A 22020-nucleotide genomic window follows, 5' to 3' on the forward strand; every position below is an offset into this window, starting at 1 on the left:
GGGTATAGAAAGAGGACTGTACACAGTGGTAAGAATATACATAGTCAGGAGGCTTAAAGAAGCATGGAGGCTTTGGCTCTTAAAGATACTTTTTAAAGCTACTTTTTGCTAACGTCTCCCTCGTGTGTGTGTGTGTGTGTGTGTGTGTGTGTGTGTGTGTGTGTGTGTGTGTGTGTGTGTGTGTGTGTGTGTGTGTGTTACAAGGTTTATTGGTGTTGTTTGTCCAGATAACATGTGGGAGAGTGTTAGTACAATATGTTTGCTCTATATCTGACAGTCTAGTCCTAGTATGTGGTTTCAGGGTGTTCACATGGAGAAACATTAATGATTAACTAACCATTGAATCATAGGCATACCTGCCTTGTGTGTGTGTAAGCAGAGCTGATCGAGCCCTCTTTAGCTACACCCTGTATGTACTGTATCTCATTTAGAGATGTGGATACTGACTAGTTGCAGAGAGACCCTCTACCATCTCTCCTGTCCATCCTTCGACTCGCACAGCTCGTGTTGTATTATCAGCTGTAGAATTTTTATTTTATTTTTAATTGCTCTTGGTGCAGCTTAGATGAATGTTCACATGACATTCATATAACATGTAATGTGCTTATAGGCTCTGCTGTTTCTACCGTCAATTAACTACAGTTACATTACTTACTACCTTTCCTAGAGGGTTAACTCGACTGGCACAGTGCAGTGGGTACTGTATCTGCCTAAGAATTCAGTAACACTTCTCACTTTGGTGATATGTAGCAACAGGAAGCCTTTATATTCATGACATAAAGAATATATTCTACACGAATGCAACATATCACTACTCTAAGTAAGATGTTACTGTTACCTCTATTGGCACAGTGGGTAGCGAGCCTTGGTAAGACGTTATTAAGAAATTCTGAGTTAATTAGCCCCAAACTTAGCTACAGGAGTTTAAATCAGTTCAAATCAGAGGCTTTACATCGCCATAAAGTCATTCCATTAGTCTTATTGTGAGCAGATCCTGGCTAGTCATTATACACCCTTTATACATCTCTGTCTCTCTATCTCGCTCTCTTCTATCAGTTGATTGGTTTATCAGTCTGACAGTTTTGGTGTTGCGTGAGAGTGTTGATTAGAATGTAGTTTTAATGGGGGCAATGGGGGTTAGCCTAATATCCTGTATCCTTTTTCTTGCTGTGCATCTCTCTCTCTCTCTCTCTCTCTCTCCTCCTCTCTCTCTCTCTCTCTCTCTCTGTCTCTGTCTCTCTCTCTCTCTCTCTCTCTCCCTCTCTCTGTCTCTCTCTCTCTCTCTCTCTCTCTCTCTCTCTCTCTCTCTCTCTCTCTCTCTCTCTCTCTGTCTCTGTCTCTCTGTCTCTGTCTCTCTCTCTCTCTCCCTCTCTCTGTCTCTCTCTCTCTCTCTCTCTGTCTCTGTCTCTGTCTCTCTCTCTCTCTCTGTCTCTCTCTCTCTCTCTCTTTCTCTCTCTCTCTCTCCCTCTCTCTGTCTCTCTCTCTCTCTCTCTCTCTGTCTCTGTCTCTGTCTCTGTCTCTCTCCCTCCCTGTTGGCTTATTTCAGGATGTATAGGGTCTTAGGGTGGCAGTATGTACAGCTGAGGGCGGGTTCAATGTACTTTTATAATGGTTTTCTGGAATGTATATTGCATTGTATTATACTGTGCAATGTGATTGGGTTTGGCGGTATCCACTAGTGGGTGGGATGGGGTAATGTGGTGTTTTAGTGTACTGACGAGGTCCCAGAGTCAGTCTCTTTGTCTCTCTTCCCCTCTGACCTATAAAACTATAAAAGTCTGTGTCCTCGCTAGTGGAGGCGATGGAATTACAGACAGGCTGTTTCTCAGAAGCCCACACTCAGGTGATCAACAACAATGACTGGCGTCGCCCAGAGAATGAAGGGAATGGATTATATCTCCTTCTTTCCTTCTGCCTCTCCTTCTGTGTCTCTAATTTTCTTTTCATCTCTGTCTTTCTCTCCTCCCTCTCTTTCTCTCTCTGTTCTGTTCTCTCTCTCCCTCTCTGTTCTGTTCTCTCTCTGTGTGTGTGTGTGTGTGTGTGTGTGTGTGTGTGTGTGTGTGTGTGTGTGTGTGTGTGTGTGTGTGTGTGTGTGTGTGTGTGTGTGTGTGTGTACATGAAGAAGTATATATTCATGTTTTCCAGAATTGCTGTTCTATATCTGTGTTTTCATATTCAAACACGTTCATACACACAACTTACGGTAGGTCTCCCTGGATGCAACCTTTGTCCCAGACCTCTGCTGTGGTAATTAGATGCTAAAATATTGATGGAGAGTCGTTACCCTTCCTAATCCTACCGCACATGTTTGTGTGTTTGTTTATGTGTGTGTTCTCATCAATGGTTTAATCAGAGAGGCTTGGGGGCACAGAGCTGACATCTATTTACTGCAGGAAATTAACCAATAAATGGCCAAACATCCCTCCCCTCCCCTTAAACCTCACTCTCTCTCTCCCCCAACTTTCCCTATGTCCCCCAAACATCCCTCCCTCTCCCCAACCCAACTCTTCCCGTCTCACCCCTCCCCCTAAACCTTCCTCTCTCCCCCTAACCCTCATTGTCTCCCCCAAAATCCCCTCCCCCCAACTCACTGTCTCCTCCTACTGTGTGTGTGTAGCAGGAAGGGTGTGACAAAACCTTAAACTGAAGTATAATTAGGAGGATGAATCATTGACTAGGTCTAAAACACAGTGGCAGAGTTGGGAATGAGGTTAGGACACTGGTCGGTCATGGGGGACCTGTGAGGGGTGTGTGTAAGTGGATGAAGGATGTGGTGGTGTGTGTGTTTTATGCAGTGAGAATGTACATTTAATTTGTGTGAGTGGCCAACTTAAATACAAAGGCAGTTTTAAGGCAGTTTTAATTTGAATTAATATGCAAATGAGAATGTTGTTGGTCATTTTCCAGAGCAGCCGACTGACTGGCTGACTGTGTCTCAAATGACACCCTATTCCCTATAAATTGAACTACCTTTGACCAGAACCCTATGGGCCCTGGTCAAAAGTATTGCACAGTATAGGTGTCATTTGGGACACAGCCACTGTTACTCACTTTGTCATTATGACTTGATGGCTGCCTGAGTTGCTAGCTGCTAACCAGATCCTTTCTCTCTGTCTCTCCTCTCTCTCTGTCTCCCCCTCTCTCTGTCTCCTCTCTCTCTATGTCTCCCCTCTCTCCTCTCTCTCTGTCCCTGTCTCTCCTCTCTCTCTGTCTCCCCTCTCTCTCTGTCCCTGTCTCTCCTCTCTCTCTCTGTCCCTGTCTCTCCTCTCTCTCTGTTCTGTCTCCCCTCTCTCTCTCTGTCCCTGTCTCTCCTCTCTCTCTGTCCCTGTCTCTCCTCTCTCTCTGTCTCAGGGTAGACACGTGGAGACGTCAGATGTCCAGGCATAGGCTCAGAAACCAGAGTCATGGTCATTCTGCAGCAGGTAAAAACACACACACACACACACACACACACACACACACACACACACACACACACACACACACACACACACACACACACACACACACACACACACACACACAATCTTTCTGGTATGTTTCTGAGGGAAACAACGCAGACGCTTTCCCGCTCCATTACAGGAGTGTCAGGTGTGTGTGTGTGTGTGAATGTGTGTGTGTGTGTGTGTGTGTCTCGGTCTTCTTGATGTCCAGTAAATGTGGTGTTCGACTCGTCAGCCTTTCTGATCGTCTAATCACCCCTGACAATGGCTTCTCTTCAGCTGAACAGGCCCCTTCACATGCACACACACACAGACACACACACACACAACTCTCAGCAGAGAACCAGAGAGAGAGAGAAAGAGAGTGAGAAAGAGAGAAGGGGTGGGGAGCCAGGGGCAGTGGGAAGGAGAGGGGTCTGTGGAGAAAATTGTGCAGGTCTACAGAGGGTTGGGAGATTCTCAGACAGGCAGAAGCCCAGAAGAAGGAGCTAAAATTGTCTAACAGTGAAGTACTGAGAATCTTGTGAAGAGATCAACAGGAGGCCACACTAGCAGCCAGAGGAATGTTGCTGAGAGAGGGACAGATGGAACACACACACAGCCTGATATGAGTTTACCATGGCGCGATTAGCGATAACTTCAGCAGAGCCTTGGCCAACCGAAGGCTGGGACAGCAGTGTCCGTCGCCTCAGCTACATATGCCCCACCCTCATACAGGTAACCATAACTACCCTCATGTAGGTACTGTTAACATGGACACAGTAGCCATCAGACCTGGGTCAAGCACTGTGAAAAACTGGCAGAGTTAGCACTCTTGTGACTATTCAAGCTAAACCAAGCTCAGCTAGTCACAACTTAATGGTGCCAGGTGTAGTTTATGTTGTAGTTTATGGTGATAGTGTGTTGTCACCATGATAACAGTGTGCTTGTTCAGTGATGTTGTTGTTGTCGTGTTCTGCTCACATTCTTCCCTGATGAGAGACTGGCATCCATTCATCTCTCTCTCATGACCAAACACAATAGAGAGGACAGGGGGGAGGAGGAGGAGGAGGAGTGTGTGTGTGTGTGTGTGTGTGTGTGTGTGTGTGTGTGTGTGTGTGTGTGTGTGTGTGTGTGTGTGTGTGTACGTGCATGCATGTGTATGTGTGGCTGGTAACTAATGAGTGTGAGAAAGATCACTCTGTACAGGGGTTGTTGGGGGGCTTACACATGAGTATGGTATCTGTATTGAGAGAGGGTGTGTGTGTGTGTGTGTGTGTGTGTGTGTGTGTGTGTGTGTGTGTGTTAGACTGACAATAAAAGTGTTAGAAGTGTGTGCTGGATGTCTTGTTGAGTGTTTTTAGTTGATTTATGCTATGTTAATTGTTAATTGAAGCAGAAAACAGAGGGCTGGCTGGATTTATTGACCAGTGTTGATTGGTGTCAAGTGTCTGTTCAATCAGCCAATCAATAGCTTTCGCTGTGACCTTTGACTATCTAAATGCAAATGAGCTGAAGTCTCATTGCCTGCGTAAATCAGCTATTATCGTGACATCACACGGGTTGCATTCCAAATAGCACCCTATCCCTTTACTGTGCGCTATTCTATACTGAACTATTCTATACTGAACTATTCTATACTGAACTATTCTATACTGAACAAAAAATGTCATGCAACATGTAAGTTGCTGGTCGCATGTTAATGAGCTGAAATAAAAGATCCCAGAAATTGTCCATACTCACAAAAAGCTTATTCGTCTCAAATTTTCTGCACACGTGTTTACATCCCTGTTAGTAAGCAATTTATCCTTTGTCAAGATAATCCATCCACCTGACAGGTGTGGCATATCAAGTAGCTGATTAAACAGCATGATCATTACACAGGTGCAGCTTTGTCACAGAGCACAATGCAACAGATGTCTCAAGTTTTGAGGGAGTGTGCAATTGGCATGCTGACTGCAGAAATGTCCACCAGAGCTGTTGCCAGATCATTTAATGTTCAATTCTCTACCATAAGCAGCCTCAAACGTTGTTTTAGAGAATTTGACAGTACGTCCAACCGGCCTCACAACCACAGACAACCACGCTAGCCCAGGACCACATCTGGCTTCTTCACCTGCGGGGTCACCAGGGGGGAGCTGAGGAGTATTTATGTCTGTAATAAAGCCCTTTTGTGGGGGCTGATTTCCTTATATGAACTGTAACTCAGCAAAATCTTTGAAATTGTTGCATGTTGCGTTTATATTTTTGTTCAGTATAATTTTGACTGGAGCCCCTATGGGAACTGGTCAAAAGTAGTACACTTGGGAATATGGTATTACTACCTCTGAGGGTTTAGAGCTTGAGGTCGTCACCTCATACAAGTACTTGGGAGTATGGCTAGACAGTACACTATCCTTCTGTCAGCACATATCAAAGCTGCAGGCTAAAGTTAAATCTAGACTTGGTTTCCTCTATCGTAATCGCTCCTCTTTCACCCCAGCTGCCAAACTAACCCTGATTCAGATGACCATCCTACCCATGCTAGATCGGCAGGTAAGGGTGCTCTCGAACAACTAGATGTTCTTCACCATTCGGCCATCAGATTTGCCACCAATGCTCCTTATAGGACACATCACAGCACTCTATACTCCCCTCTGTAAACTGGTCATCTCTGTATACCCGTCGCAAGACCCACTGGTTGTTGCTTACTTATTAAACCCTCTTAGGCCTCACTCCCCTCTATCTGAGATACCTACTGCGGCCCTCATCCTTCACATACAACACATGTTCTGCCAGTCACATTCTGTTAAAAGTCCCCAAAGCACACACATCCCTGGGTCGCTCCTCTTTCCAGTTAACTGCAGCTAGCGAATGGAACGAGCTGCAAAAAACACTCAAACTGGACAGTTTTATCTCCATCTCTTCATTCAACGACTCAATCATGGACACTCTTACTGATGGTTGTGGCTGCTTTGCGTGATGGATTGTTGTCTCTACCTTCTTGCCCTTTGTGCTCTTGTCTGTACCATGTATTGTGTCGCTACCATGTTGGTTTCTCTTTATGTAGTGTTGTAGTAGTGTTTTTTCTAATCTCAGCCCCCGTCCCCGCAGGAGGCCTTTTGCCTTTTGGTAGGCTATCATTGTAAATAAGAATGTGTTCTTAACTGACTTGCCTAGTTAAATAAATGTTCAATTAGAAAAATAAAAAAATTATCATAGTCATATGAGCTGTGGTTTGTGGTGTAATACTTACTGAAAACCACTGGAGGCCAGGATGGTACCTGGTCTTCTCTGGAGGGTGGGTCTGTCAGGGGTAGGAAAGGGTTATGTGTCTCCTCTCCTCCCCTTGTGTGTTTGTCTGTGTTTGTTATGGTTAGTATGTGTCTCTAATAACAGCAGCCACATCTCTCAGTGAATTATTGACTGGACTGGAGAGAAGGGGGTAGCTGCAGCTCAATATGGCTACCGGAGTATTTGCGAGTGGGTGTGTCAAAAGGAAAGTAGTAGGCGTGTGGAAAGGAGTGGGTGTGTCAAAAGGAAAGTAGTAGGCGTGTGGAAAGGAGTGGGTGTGTCAAAAGGAAAGTAGTAGGCGTGTGGAAAGGAGTGGGTGTGTCAAAAGGAAAGTAGTAGGCGTGTGGAAAGGAGTGGGTGTGTCAAAAGGAAAGTAGTAGGCGTGTGGAAAGAAGTGGGTGTGTCAAAAGGAAAGTAGTAGGCGTGTGGAAAGGAGTGGGTGTGTCAAAAGGAAAGTAGTAGGCGTGTGGAAAGGAGTGGGTGTGTCAAAAGGAAAGTAGTAGGCGTGTGGAAAGGAGTGGGTGTGTCAAAAGGAAAGTAGTAGGCGTGTGGAAAGGAGTGGGTGTGTCTAAAGGAAGATAGTGGGCATGTGGGAAGGAGTGGGTGTGTCTAAAGGAAGATAGTGACCGTATAGAAAAGAGTGGGTGCGTCTAAAGGAAGATAGTGACTGTGTGGAAAGGAGTGGGTGTGTCTAAAGGAAGATAGTGACTGTGTGGAAAGGAGTGGGTGTGTCTAAAGGAAGATAGTGACTGTGTGGAAAGGAGTGGGTGTGTCTAAAGGAAGATAGTGACTGTGTGGAAAGGAGTGGGTGTGTCTAAAGCGCTCTGCTATAGGTTACATGTTTTTTATTGAACAGTGTTTTTTTTCTCTTCCATTTCTCACCTCGTAACTACCGTACTTTGAGTTACCATACCACGAAAGTTTGAACTTCTATTTTAAAGCTGATGATAGTGTCAAGATCGTTTGTAGAATTAACGGATCAAGGTGCAGCATACGTAGAGATCCACACGTTTATTAAATGAAACTCACAAAACAATAAACAGCAAACGAAACGTGCAGCAAATGCAGTGCTCCCAGGCAACTACACAAAAACAAGATCCCACAAAAACCCAGTGGGAAAAGGCTGCCTAAATATGATCCCCAATTAGAGACAACGATAGACAGCTGCCTCTGATTGGGAACCATACCAGGCCAACATAGAAATACAAAAACTAGAGTACCCACCCTAGTCACACCCCGACCTAACCAAATTAGGGAATACAAGGCTCTCTAAGGTCAGGGTGTGACAGATAGTTTATTTTTTATCAAAAGTACTGATGATGGGTGTACTGTTGCTTCATACGTTGTATGCCTGTGCTTACTGTGACTGTCACCCTGATACTAGGCTTCTATTGTACTTCCCACGTCATTGCCGGACAGTAGTGCTTGTCAAGCTGGAGCGAAGGGCACAATGTCCTGGTGTTGTTGCTCTTCATGCCCTCCCCATTGAGAGTAGTGTGTGCATGTATCAAGGTGACATCTAGATGGTTATCAATATTAGTTCATGTAGGACGCTATCCTACTTGAAATAAAATCATGGGATGGGAAAAAATCCATTATTCCTACTGTGTATCATGGTCAGGTCTAACGGCTCGATCACACCGACAGAGTCATGGCGCAAAGTGGTATACAGCATCATCTGGATATGTGTGCAACAAAAGTTCCACATTCACCTTCTGCTACCATTTCTGTCAAGCCGTCTACGCATACAGTTTGATTCATCCGTAAACACGGGCACCCTCATAGATATCATCCTAAACAACCTGCCCTCCAAATACACCTCTGCTTTCTTCAACTAGGATCTCAGCGATCACTGCCTCATTGCCTGCGTCCGAAATGGGTCTGCGGTCAAATGACTACCCCTCCTCACTGTCAAATGCTCCCTAAAACACTTAAGCGAGCAGGCCTTTCTAATCGACCTGGCCTGGGTATCCTGGAAGGGTATTGACCTCATTCTGTCAGTAGAGGATACCTGGTTATTCTTTAAAAGTGCTTTCCTCACCATCTTAAATAAGCATGCCCGATTCAAAAAATGTAGTGCCAGGAACAGATTTAGCCCTTGGTTCTCTCCAGACCTGTCTGCCCTTGACCAGCACAAATACATCCTGTGGCGTACTGCATTAGCATCGAATAGCCCCGGCGATATGCAGATTTTCAGGGAAGTTAGGAACCAATATACAGAGGCAGTTAGGAAAGCAAAGGTTAGCTTTTTCAAACATACATTTGCATCCTGTAGCACCAACTCCAAAAAGTTCTGAGACACTGTAAAGTCCATGGAGAATAAGAAACACTGTCAACACCGATAAATACACGATATTTGAGAATTTCAATAAGCATTTTTCTACAGATGGCCATGCTTTCCACCTGGCTACCCCTAACCCGGTCAACAGCCCTGCACTCCCCACAGCAACTTTCCCAAGCCTCCCCCATTTCTCCTTCACCCAAATCGAGATTGCTGATGTTCTGAAAGAGCTGCAAAATCTGGACAACTACAAATAAGCCAGGCTAGACAATCTGGACCCTCTCTTTCTAAAATTATCCACTGCAATTGTTGCAACCCCTATTACAAGCATGTTCAACCTCTCTTTCATATCATCTGAGATCCCCAAAGGGGGAGGCACTCTAGACCTAAACTGTTACAGACCTATATCTATCCTACCCTGATTTTCCAAGGTCTTCCAAAGCCAAGTTAACAAACAGATCACCGACCATTTCGAAGCTCACCTTACCTTCTCCGCTATGCAATCTGGTTTCCGAGCTGGTCATGGGTGCACTTCAACCACGCTCAAGGTCCTAAACGATATCATAACCGCCATCGATAAGAGACAATACTATGCAGCTGTCCTCATCGACCTGGCCAAGGCTTTCGACTCTGTCAATCACCACATTCTTATCGGCAGACTCAACAGCCTTGGTTTCTCAAATGACTGCCTCACCTGGTTCACCAACTACTTCTCTGATAGAGTTCAGTGTGTCAACTCGGAGGGCATGTTGTCCGGACCTCTGGCAGTCTCTATGGGGGTGCCACAGGGTTCAATTCTCTGGCCGACTCTCTTCTCTGTATACATCAATGATGTCTCTCTTGCTGCTGGTTTATTCTCTTCTTTGGACACTGTGTTAACTAACCTCCAGACGAGCTTCAATGCCATACAACTCTTCTTCCGTGGCCTCGAACTGCTCTTAAATGCAAGTAAAACTAAATGCATGCTCTTCAACCGATTGCTGCCCGCACCTGCCCTCCTGAGAAGAATCACTAGTCTGGACGGTTCTGACTTAGAATATGTGGACAACTACAAATACCTAGGTGTCTGGTTAGACTGTAAACTCTCCTTCCAGACTCACATTAAGCATCTCCAATCCAAAATTAAATCTAGAATCGGCTTCCTATTTCGCAACAAAGCATCCTTCACTCATGCTGCCAAACATACCCTCGTAAAACTGACCATCCTACCGATCCTTGACTTCGGCAATGTCATTTACAAAACAGCCTCCAACACTCCAACACTCTATTCAGCAAATTGAATGCAGTCTATCACAGTGCCATCCATTTGTCACCAAAGCCCCATATCTTGTTACGGCGAGGGTTTCCCCCCAGGGAACCCCCTGTTCAGCTGAAAAGGTGGCGCAGGGAATGCAAAAATATTCTTTAGAATTATTTAACCTCCACACATTAACAAGTCCAATACCTCAAATGAAAGATAAACACCTTGTTCATCTACCCAGCGTGTCAGATTTTTTAATGTTTTACGGCGAAAACACAACATATATTTATGTTAGACCACCACCAAACCAAAGAAAAAACGTAGCCATTTTTTCCAGCAAAAGATAAAAATCACAAAAGCAGGATTTAAAAATAAATCAATCACTAACCTCTTGAAAATCTTCATCAGATGACAGTTACACAGTACATTTATGTTTTGTTCGATAATATGCATTTTATATCCATAAATCTCGGTTTACATTGACGCCATGTTCAGAAAATCCTCCAAAATATCCGGAGGAATTATAGAAAGCTACGCCACATAACAGAAATACTCATCATAAACTTTGAAAAAAGATACATGTTCTACATATAATTAAAGATACACTGGTTCTTAATGCAACCGCTGTGTTACATTTTTTTTAACATTACGGAAAAAGCCTAACATTGCAATAATCTGAGACGGCGCTCAGACGTAACAATATTTCTCTGCCATGTTGGAGTCAACAGAAATACAAAATTACAACATAAATATTCCCTTACCTTTGATGATCTTTCATCAGAATGTAGTGCAAGGAGTTCAACAATAAATCGTTTTGTTTCATCATGTTCAATTCTAGTGTCCAAGTAGCATCATTTGCTATCACTTTCAGCTCACATGACTTCTGGTCCAGGATAACTTTGCATGAAAACTTCCAAAACTTCCAAAAGACATATTACAGGTCGAAGAAACTGGTCAAACTAAGTGCAGAATCAATCTTCAGGATGTTATAATCATATATATCCAATAACATTCCAACCGGATCATTCATTTTCATCTGGGGCTGATTGGAACAGCCATAGCACTCAACGACAAATGCGCCACAACAAAATGGATGGCATTCTCTTGCGACACCGACTACTTTCCTTCCCATTAGGTCAAAGTTCACAGCAAATGCTCCATTACACTTTTTACTGAATAAGGACATCTAGTGGAAGACGTAGGAAGTGTTTCCAGATCCATAACTTGTTGGGAAGGGAGGGGGCGATGACGTCAAAGTTGCCCCAACTTTCAGGATTTCAAAACTAGTTTGGAAGATTGCCTGCCCTGTGAGTTCTGTTATACTCACAGACATAATTCAAACGGTTTTAGAAACTTCAGAGTGTTTTCTATCCAATACCAATAATAATATTCATATATTAGCAATTTAGGACAGATTTTGATGCAGTTCACTATGGGCACGCAATTCATCCAACGTGGAAATACTGCCCCCTATCTCTAACTGGAACTACCCGCCACTGTGACCTGTATGCTCTTGTTGGCTGGCCCTCGCTTCATATTCATTGCCAAACCTACTGGCTCCAGGTCATCTATAAGTCTTTGCTAGGTAAAGCCCCGCCTTATCTCAGCTCACTGGTCACCATAGCAGCACCAACCCATAGCACGTGCTCTAGCAGGTATATTTCACTGGTGATCCCCCAAAGCCAAAACCTGCTTTGGCCGCCTTTTCTTCCAGTTCTCTGCTGCCAATGACTGGAACGAATTGCAAAAATCACTGAAGCTGGAGACACATATCTCCCTCTCTAACTTCAAGCACCAGCTGTCAGAGCAGCTCATAGATCACTGCACCTGTACATAGCCCATCTGTAAATAGCCCATCCAAGTACCTCATCCCATACTGTTCTTTTTTGTTTTTGCTCCCTTGCACCCCAGTATCTCTACTTGCATGTTCATCTTCTGCACATCTATCACTCTGGTGTTAATTGCTAAATTGTAATGATTTCGCCACCATGGCCTATTTATTGCCTTACCTCCCTTATCTTACCTCATTTGCACACACTGTATATAGACTTTCTATTGTGTTATTGACTGTATGTTTGTTTATTCCATGTGTAACTCTGTGTTGTTGTTTGTGTCGCACTGCTGTGCTTTAACTTGGCCAGGTCGCAGTTTTAAATGAGAACTTGTTCTCAACTGGCCTACCTGGTTAAATTAAGGTGAAATAAAATAAAAAATAAATACGTTCGATAAATCCAATTTATGCACCACACAGAATACACTGCAACTGCCTCTGCATATCGCAATGCTGCAAGGCTAACGCAGCGTTCCATTGGAAATGAATGTAATTCTGGTGCACCAAAATGCAATGACACTCTCATTATGATCGAGGACTACAGGAGAAGGAGGGCCGAACAGGCCACAATTAACATCGACGGGGCTGTAGTGGTACCCGTCGAGAGCTTCAAGTTCCTTGGTGTCCACATCACCAACAAACTATCAAGAGGGCATGACAACAGCTTTTCCCCCTCAGGAGCCAGAAAAGATTTGGCATTGGTCCTCAGATCCTCAAAAAGTTTTGCAGCTGCACCATCGAGAGCATGGTACCACTATAGCCCCGGTTGCAACACCTCTTGGTGAGTGTAGCTACAGGGGGTAGTGTGTACGGCCCCATACATATCTGGGGCCAAGATTCCTGCCATCCAGGACCTATATACTAGGCAATGTCAGAGGAGTGCCCAAAAAATTGTAAAAGACTTCAGTCACTCAAGTCATAGACTGTTCTCTCTGCAATCGCAACGCAAGCGGTACCGTAGCGCCAAGTCTAGGTCCCAAAAATGTCTTTCCTTTCTCTAATAATTCCTGTGAAACGACAGGATTACCGGGACAGAGCACTGGAAGGACTCTGTCTGTGACTTAGTGCACCGATCCTCAAACACACGGCATTTACAATCATAAAGGGACCTGGTGGATCAGCACATTTTGCGGAAGCCTGGCAGTGTTCAAGTGGAACCGTTCACGGGCCAGGCCCAGAGGGCAAACAGTTCTGGGTGAGGAGGAACTATCTCCCTGCACTCTAGGCACAGTAGGTCCCAATGCAAAGGGAGGAACCACGGTTGGCCACATAGTAGTTAATTAAGTGATCTCTGCTAGCCAGTGTTTTTCCGGCCAATGCTGCGCTACGCTTCCACTCCCATCGGTGCATCCCAATGCCTCAGGGAAAAGAACAGTGGACACTGTGTATTCTCCATCGATGCATAACGATCCACTGCAGGAATTCCGAAGTGCATCCAAACCTGATTGGCTACCTCACGATGGAGTTTCCACTCCCCATATAGAGGGTTTCCCCTGGAGAGTAAATCTGCCCCCGGATTCAGCACTCCTGGTGCATGAGTAGCTCTCAGTGACTGGAGATGCACACTGTGCCAGTGTGTGTAAGTGAGAGGATTGCAGTCCCCCTTGTCTGTCTGTTTATGTAAGCCACAATGGTGGTAATGGTCTGTTTTGACTAGAACATGACGACCCTCCAGAAATGGGAGTAACAACTTTAATGCTAAGGACACTGCAAGGAGTTTGAGGCGGTATATGTGAGTAGAACAGAGATGGGGTCCCCGCATCCTGTTCACCATTCTGCCCTCATAGGTCGCACCCCAACCTGAGAGAGATACATCCGTAGTGATAATTGTTCTGGCTTAAACAGTGCCCATCCAGACACCCTGTGACAGAAATGTTGGGTGTCTCCAGGAGTGCAGTGCCACCGTGCAATCTATGGAGATCAGGTCAACAGATACGAACCAATCGCCTGGGCGCACAGAATGTAGCAGAGCAGTGTGTGTCAATATTCTGAACGTGTACTTTCTCATGTACATGTTCAAGATCTAGGATCGGGCATATGCCGCCCTCCTTTTTTGGAACCAGGAAAAATCTTGAGTAAAAACAGTTTTGTTCGGGAGGAACAATTCTTATTGCCTGTTGCCAATTATCGGTGTGATTTCCTCCCGGAGGACCATCGCTGATTCCCCCTGAGCCTGAGTATGTTTGATTATTTTGAATCGAGGCGGCGTGACAGCAAATTGTAGTCTGTATCTCTTGTCTATCGTGCCCTGTAACCAATGTGAAACTGTATGCCCGCCAGTTCTCTCTCCTCTCCGAGAGAGGGATGGGGAGGCTTCCCCCTACAGATTGTGCAGCATCACCCTCTGTTGGGGGGAGGGTGTACGGCAGTCCTCGACTCACTGCGCATGCTCAGCTGGCCCCACAGGGAAAGTGCTCATGTGGCCTATCACCACAGAAGGAGTGGTTGTTCCCTGTGGTGGCTTTATAGGGAGGCACCCTGTTTGTTTTGATTTTGTGAGAAACAACATGTCTGACTGCACCCTTGGCCTGTAGCCTGGTTGTGCTAGTGGTAACATTTTGTAATATGAACTGACATTTGGGAGTGTTTGTGAGACAAGAGGTAGGAGCATCAACCTGAACATTGTCTCTTCTCCTCTTTGGGCTGCACTCTGTGACCATCGACTTGGGCCTGGTATGCCAGAAAGAATACTGGGGTGCCTAGGAACTTGCACCCTGGAACAGGATTGGTGGAGGAGATGGAACGGCGCTTGGAGGAAGCCTGTTATCTCCTCTCTGGTTATGGGGACATCGCTAGGCTATCCGCTTCTTCCTCATTACCCACTGGGTGGGTTTAGGGACCGAATGGCTCCTTGGGCCATGGGTGGGAAGGGAGGCTTCTTAGACCAGGGTCCTTTAGGGTCCAAAGTTCTCTGCTGCGCTGGGCTAGCAGACTGAGGGGGCTGGGTGTCTGGGGATCTTAAAGGTTGAGGGGGTTTGAACTGATGCACCCTTGGCCTGTAGCCTGGTTGTGCTAGTGGTAACATTTTGTAATATGAACTGACATTTGGGAGTGTTTGTGAGACAAGAGGTAGGAGCATCAACCTGAACATTGTCTCTTCTCCTCTTTGGGCTGTACACTGTGACCATCGACTTGGGCCTGGTATGCCAGAAAGAATACTGGGGTGCCTAGGAACTTGCACCCTGGAACAGGATTGGTGGAGGAGATGGAACGGCGCTTGGAGGAAGCCTGTTATCTCCTCTCTGGTTATGGGGACATCGCTAGGCTATCCGCTTCTTCCTCATTACCCACTGGGTGGGTTTAGGGACCGAATGGCTCCTTGGGCCATGGGTGGGAAGGGAGGCTTCTTAGACCAGGGTCCTTTAGGGTCCAAAGTTCTCTGCTGCGCTGGGCTAGCAGACTGAGGGGGCTGGGCGTCTGGGGATCTTAAAGGTTGAGGGGGTTTGAACTGATGCAGGTTTGGTGAACTGATGCAGGTTGGGCGAACTGATGCAGGTTGGGCGAAGGTGCGGCGAGGCACTGGGGAGGCACTGGGCTGTATCTTCCTGGGAAGACAGAGTTGGAGGACTTCACCCTCCCTCTTCTTCTCCTCGCACCGTTTCTGCATCTTCTCAACGGTGGGACTGAAAATACCTTTAGGGTCTACTGGAGCATCCAGGATCTTCAGTTTCTCACTGTCAGACACCGTGGATAGACTGAACCATTGCGCCCTCTCCTGGGATATCAAGAGCCCCACTGCTCTTCCTGACGCCTGGACAATGGCTTTAAGCAGATGCAGGTTGAGGTCTGTATCAATGCAGATCTCATCCCATAGACCCAGCTCTGGTGTGACCTCTAGCTCCTCCTGTAGCTCAGCTTGGTATGCCGAGAGCATGGAGTCAGTGCTGAGAGACCTCATCGCTGTGGCGACCAACCTGTAGACCTTCTCTGTTACGGAAGACAGTAAGCACTTGTAATTGGTTGGTAAAGTGGTGTCAGTCGAGGTCATGGAGGACTTCTGGTTGGGGTGTAGATGGGAAGCTACCATGGTTCGATGGGGTTCATGTGGGCAAGCCCAATCCCTTCCATGTCAACACAGTCCAACACCGACCCACCTTGGACAGGGTTGTTGGAGGAGAAATGTGTACTCCAGGTATGGGTAACCTCATCTAGGAATTCTGGGAAGACTGCTAGTAATTGCATGGCTGCCCATATGGCTTTGGGTAGCCTCCTACCCTCGTTTCGGGATGTAGTGGTCTCTGCATTGGGCCAGGGAATCACCAATTTATCCGCAGCAATTTATCCGCAGCACATTTGCACACGTCCTACAGGTCCAAACCGACAGCTGGTGGGGATGGCGCCCTGCCTGCATCTCTGGTTTTGGATTCCCCGGCAGGAGGCTTGTTGGCCTGGTCTGAGGGGATGAAGGAGTCTTCGTCTCCGTACATTGATTCCGGAAGGAGGCTGTCGGAAAACCCATGGAGTCGTTGTCGTCTCCTATCAGGAAACCCGGCAGGGAGGTCGTTGCTGGAGTCCTCCAACAGCGGGGCAATGGCGTCGAGCCGGTCACCCCAGCTAGCGCAAGCCGTTGCTCCAGGAGACTCTGTGGGGAAATCCACCTCTGATTAGCCATTTTGGATGTCAGCCCCGTGTTAGAATTCTGTTCTCAGGCTAGCTTGGCATGCTAGCTTGCAACGGAGACTCTTCACAATGAAGAGGGCACAGTGTGGACAGGAGCTGGGGAGGCTTACGATTCCTAAACATGTTGCAGCCCAAGGCAAGTGGATCACGCTGAGTGGGTGTCCTTGGCTGATATCTTGTTTCCACAGGAGAAGATTAATGCCGGTAGCTTCTCCTTGTTTAGAGTGGGAGATGTTTTTGTCGCCATGGCTTGGATGCTATTGTCAAAAAAATTCTACATAGAGACACTCAAAGTCAATCTTAAATGAATCATCCTTCATTATCAATGCGCTGAAGAGGTTTGTGGTGGATTTCTAAAGAAGAGAGAGACTGTACTTCTAAAAACAACTTTATTATAAGTTTTGCAAAAATGGAGCAATCAACAATCACTCAAATAGAGTTGGCTTTCAGCTTTTATAAATCAAATCAAATCAAATCAATTTATAAATTCCTTCTTACACCAGCTGATATCTCAAAGTGCTGTACAGAAACCCAGCCTAAAACCCCAAACAGCAAGCAATGAATGTGTAGAAGCCCGGTGGCTTGAAAAAACTCCCTACCTAGGAAGAAACCTAGAAAGGAACCAGGCTATGAGGGGTGGCCAGTCCTCTTCTGGCTGTGCCGGGTGGAGATTATAACAGAACATGGCCAAGATGTTCAAATGTTCATAGATGACCAGCAGGATTAAACAATAATAATCACAGTAGTTGTTCAGGGTGCAACAGGTCAGCACCTCAGGAGTAAATATCAGTTAGCTTTTCATAGCCGATCATTCAGAGTATCTCTACCGCTCCTTTTTTCTCTAGAGAGTTGAAAATAGCAGGTCTGGGACAGGTAGCACGTCCGGTGAACAGGTCAGTGTTCCATAGCCGCAGGCAGAACAGTTGAAACTGGAGCAGCAGCATGGCCAGTTGGACTGGGGACAGCAAGGAGTCATCAGGTCAGGTAGTCCTGAGGCATGGTCCTAGGGCTCAGGTCCTCCGAGAGAGAGAAAGAAAGAAAGAAAGAGAGAGAGAGAAAGAGAATTAGAGAGAGCATACTTAAATTCACACAGGACACCAGATAAGAAATACTCCAGATATAACAGACTGACCCTAGCCCCCCGACACACAGACAGTCGGGGTCGGGAGACACTGTGGCCCCATCCGACGATACCCATGGACAGGGCCAAACAGGCAGGATATATCCCAAACCCAGCACTGGAATAATATGATCAAATCTTTTGGTTCTCGTCAAGATTCTAGCAGCCGCGTTTAGAACTAACTTAAGTTTATTTAATGCTTTACCTGGGTAGCCTGAAAGTAGAGCATTGAAGTAGTCTAACCTAGATGTTACAAAAGCCTGGATACATTTTTCTGCATAATTTTTGGACAGAAAGTTTTGATATGTTCGTCAAAAGAGAGATCAGGGTCCAGAACAACACTGAGTACCTTCACAGTTTTATTTGAGACGACTGTACAGCCATCAAGATTAATTGTCAGATTCAACAGAATATCTCTTTGTTTCTTGGGACCTAGAACAAGCATCTCTGTTTTGTCCAAGTTTAAAAGTAGAAGAATTGCAGCCATCCACTTCCTTATGTCTGAAACACAGGCTTCCAGCGAGGGCAATTTTGGGGCTTCACCATGTTTCATCGAAATGTACAGCTGTGTGTCATCCGCATAGCAGTGAAAGTTAACATTATGTTACCGAATCACCAAGACATCACCAAGACGTAAAATATATAGTGAAAACAATAGTGGTCCGAAAACTGAACCTTGAGGAACACCAAAATGTACAGTTGATTTGAGGACAATTCATCCACAGAGACAAACTGATATCTTTCCGACAGATATGATCTAAACCAGGCCAGAACTTGTCCGTGTAGAACAATTTGGGTTTCCAATCTCTCTAAAAGAATGTGGTGATCGATGGTATCAAAAGCAGCACTAAGGTCTAGGAGGACGAGGACAGATGCAGAGCCTCGGTCTGACGCCATTAAAATTTACCACCTTCACAAGTGCAGTCTGTGTTATGATGGGGTCTAAAACCAGACTGAAGCGTTTAGAAAAACATTGTTAGTCTTCAGCAAGGGAGTGAGTTCCTGCGCAACAGCCTTTTACATTTCTTTTGAGAGGAATGGGAGATTCGATATAGGCTGATAGTTTAAATATTTTCTGGGTCAAGGTTTTACTTTTCAAGAGAGGCTTTATTACTGCCACTTTTAGTGAGTTTGGTACACATCCGGTGGATAGAGAGCTGTTTACTATGTTCAACATAGGGGTTCCAAGAACAGGAAGCAGCTCTTTCAGTAGTTTAGTTGGAATAGGGTCCAGTATGCAGCTTGAAGGTTTAGAGGCCATGATTATTTTCATCATTGTGTCAACATATATAGTACTAAAACACTTGAGTGTCTCCCTTGATCCTAGGTCCTGGCAGAGTTGTGCAGATTCAGGACAACTGAGCTTTGGAGGAATACGCAGATTTAAAGAGGAGTCCGTAATTCGCTTTCTTATGATCATGATCTTTTCCTCAAAGAAGTTCATGAATTTATCACTGCTGAAGTGAAAGCAATCCTCTCTTGGGAAATGCTGCTTTTTAGTTAGCCTTGCGACAGTACATTTTGTGTTGTTCTTATTTTCCTCAATTAAGTTGGAAAAATAGGATGATTTTATAGAAAGTACAACCTCTTTTGTCTATGTGGCAGTTTAGTGTGTTGAAATGTGTTGAAACAGGGGTGAAACATGGTGTATAAAGGTGATTAGCTTGTCTGTGCAGATTAAGAATGCTGACATTTCCATGATTGTCTGTTTCTTCTTGCAAGTTTCCACACAGCTAAATTCCTGTAGATTGTGACAACAGGATGTCACATACTGCGGTCGCACCCAAACGTCTCTTATCTGTACGCCCAGACTTGACTGTCACACAAGCCTGCATCAGCTAAAAAACACTAACATATAACAATGGACAATTCTCTCAGTAAAAACAGCATAGTATGTCTAAATGTAATTAATTTTCCACCATAGGTTCCAACTAACTCAATGCACCAAGTATACATGTCGATCAGGAGCTCCACCCGGGGCAGTCCTGTTTGTTCTCTTATATACAGACAAGTTACATTTTCTTCCTACATGTGACCGACCAATACTGGGTCATGAATGTGACAGACCAATACCTCACAAGGCTTCTTCTCGCTAACCTGAGACTTTGAAACTGAGATATCCCTTTCTCAAAACAAGGTTGTGGGCGTACTGCTAAATTGCAGATACTGATAGTGAGGATTCACTCAGTCAGTCACTTGCATAAACACAAAATTGGTTGTTAGAAAAGCACATGAGTAGAACACATATATTGGTTATTAGAAAAGCACTAACATAAAAATGTCCATCGGAAAAAATAGTAGTTATCGGAAAAAATAGCCAACAATTAGTGGGTTATCTCCGAAAATAGCACTCGATGTGATGGCCGGATACCGTAACTGAAAAGACAGATTATAAAAGATAGCTTGGTGTAGCGTAAAAAACTTTTCTTGTCGAAGTAAAACCACAAAACTTGGCTAGCGTGGTGGCTAGCGTGGTGGCTAGCGTGGTGGCTAGCGTGGTGGCTAGCGTGGTGGCTAGCTTGGTGGCTAGCTTGCTGACATCTAGTCACTGTTTTGATACATTGGTCATGACACAAGTTAGCCGTGTCACATCTCTACCCGTTTCTCCCTCAAATAATTTCCCTCTTACTATGGTGATGGAAAAGTCAACTTGCCATCACTGCACACTGAGTGAGTTGTAAGCTCACGTCTGTGGACATTTTAGCTAATTTCGGAATTTCATTTTTTATTTTATTTCACCTTTATTTAACAAGGTAGGCCAGTTGAGAACAAGTTCTCATTTACAACTGCGACCTGGCCAAGATAAAGGAAAGCAGTGTGACACAAACAACAACACAGAGTTACACATGTGATAAACAAACGTACATTCAATAACACAATGTCACGCCCTGGTCTATATTTATTATGTTATCTTCATTTATTGAGTCAGGCCAGGGTGTGACATGGTTTTATTTGTAGTGTGTTTCATCTTGGGGTTGTGTGGGGTGTATAGATTAGTCTATGGCTGCCTGAGGCGGTTCTCAATCAGAGTCAGGTGATTATCGTTGTCTCTGATTGGGAACCATATTTAGGTAGCCTGGGTTTCACTGTGTGTTTGTGGGTGATTGTTCCTGTCTCTAGGTTTGTTACACCAGTCAGGGCTGTTTCGGTTTTCGACGTTTGTTGTTTTGTATTGTTTGTGTTTTTTTCATCATTAAAGATGTATCGAACGAATCACGCTGCATTTTGGTCCGATCCTTATTCCACCTCTTCGTCAGAGAAGGAGGTAGAAGAAACCCGTTACACACAATAGAAAATCTATATACAGTGTGTGCAAATGTAGTAAGATTAGGGAGGTAAGGCAATAAATAGGCCATAGTGGTGAAATAATTACAATTTAGCATTAACACTGGAGTGATAAATGTGCAGATGATGATGTGCAAGTAGAGATACTGGGGTGCAAAATAAATAACAATATGGGGATGAGGTACTTCGTGGGTTATTTACAGATGGGCTGTGTACAGGTACAGTGATCTGTCAGCTGCTTTGACAGTTGGTGCTTGTAGTTATTAAGGGAGATATAAGTCTCCAGCTTCAGTGACTTTACAATTTGTTCCAGTCATTGACAGCAGCAGAGAACTGGATTGAAAGGCGGCCAAAGCAGGTGTTGGCTTTGGGGATGTTGGCTTTGGGCTGTGAAATATACCTGCTGGAGCACGTGCTACGGGTGGGTGTTGCTATGGTAACCAGTGAGCTAAGATAAGGCAGGGCTTTACCTCGCAAAGACTTATAGATGACCTGGAGCCAGTGGGTTTGGCGACGGATATGTATTGAGGGCCAGCCAACGAGAGCATATTTTGTAAATGACATCGCCGAAGTCAAGGATCGGTAGGATAGTCAGTTTTACGAGGGTATGTTTGGCAGCATGAGCGAAGGAGGCTTTGTTGCGAAATAGGAAGCCAATTCTAGATTTAATTTTTCATTGGAGATGCTTAATGTGAGTCTGGAAGGAGAATTTACAGTCTAAGCAGACACCTAGGTATTTGTGGTTGTCCACATATTCTAAGTCAGAACCATCCAGACTAGTGATTCTAGTCAGGAGGGCGGGTGCGGGCAGCAATCGATTGAAGAGCATGCATTTAGTTTTACTAGCATTTAAGAGCAGTTGGAGGCAAAATGCAGTCGTGTGGAGGTAAGCTTTCTGATGAAAAGCGAAAAGAGGTGTTTGAATGACTCAGAGATCCTGCTTTTATA

At 45.1% G+C, this 22020-nt stretch overlaps 1 protein-coding gene across 1 annotated transcript in view; it reads left to right on the plus strand.

Annotated features, from left to right (window-relative positions):
- Positions 1-3887: 3887 nt before the first annotated feature.
- The window catches only part of myo7aa (myosin VIIAa), a 62764-nt gene continuing 44631 nt past the window's right edge, over positions 3888-22020 (plus strand). Inside the window, exon 1 of the mRNA XM_064984726.1 lies at positions 3888-4160. Coding sequence (XP_064840798.1) covers positions 4062-4160 — 99 coding nt within the window. The 5' untranslated portion in view covers positions 3888-4061. The remainder of the gene's footprint in view (positions 4161-22020) is intronic.

This window comes from Oncorhynchus masou, chromosome 13 (genome assembly GCF_036934945.1).
Source record: "Oncorhynchus masou masou isolate Uvic2021 chromosome 13, UVic_Omas_1.1, whole genome shotgun sequence".
Taxonomy (NCBI): domain Eukaryota; kingdom Metazoa; phylum Chordata; class Actinopteri; order Salmoniformes; family Salmonidae; genus Oncorhynchus; species Oncorhynchus masou.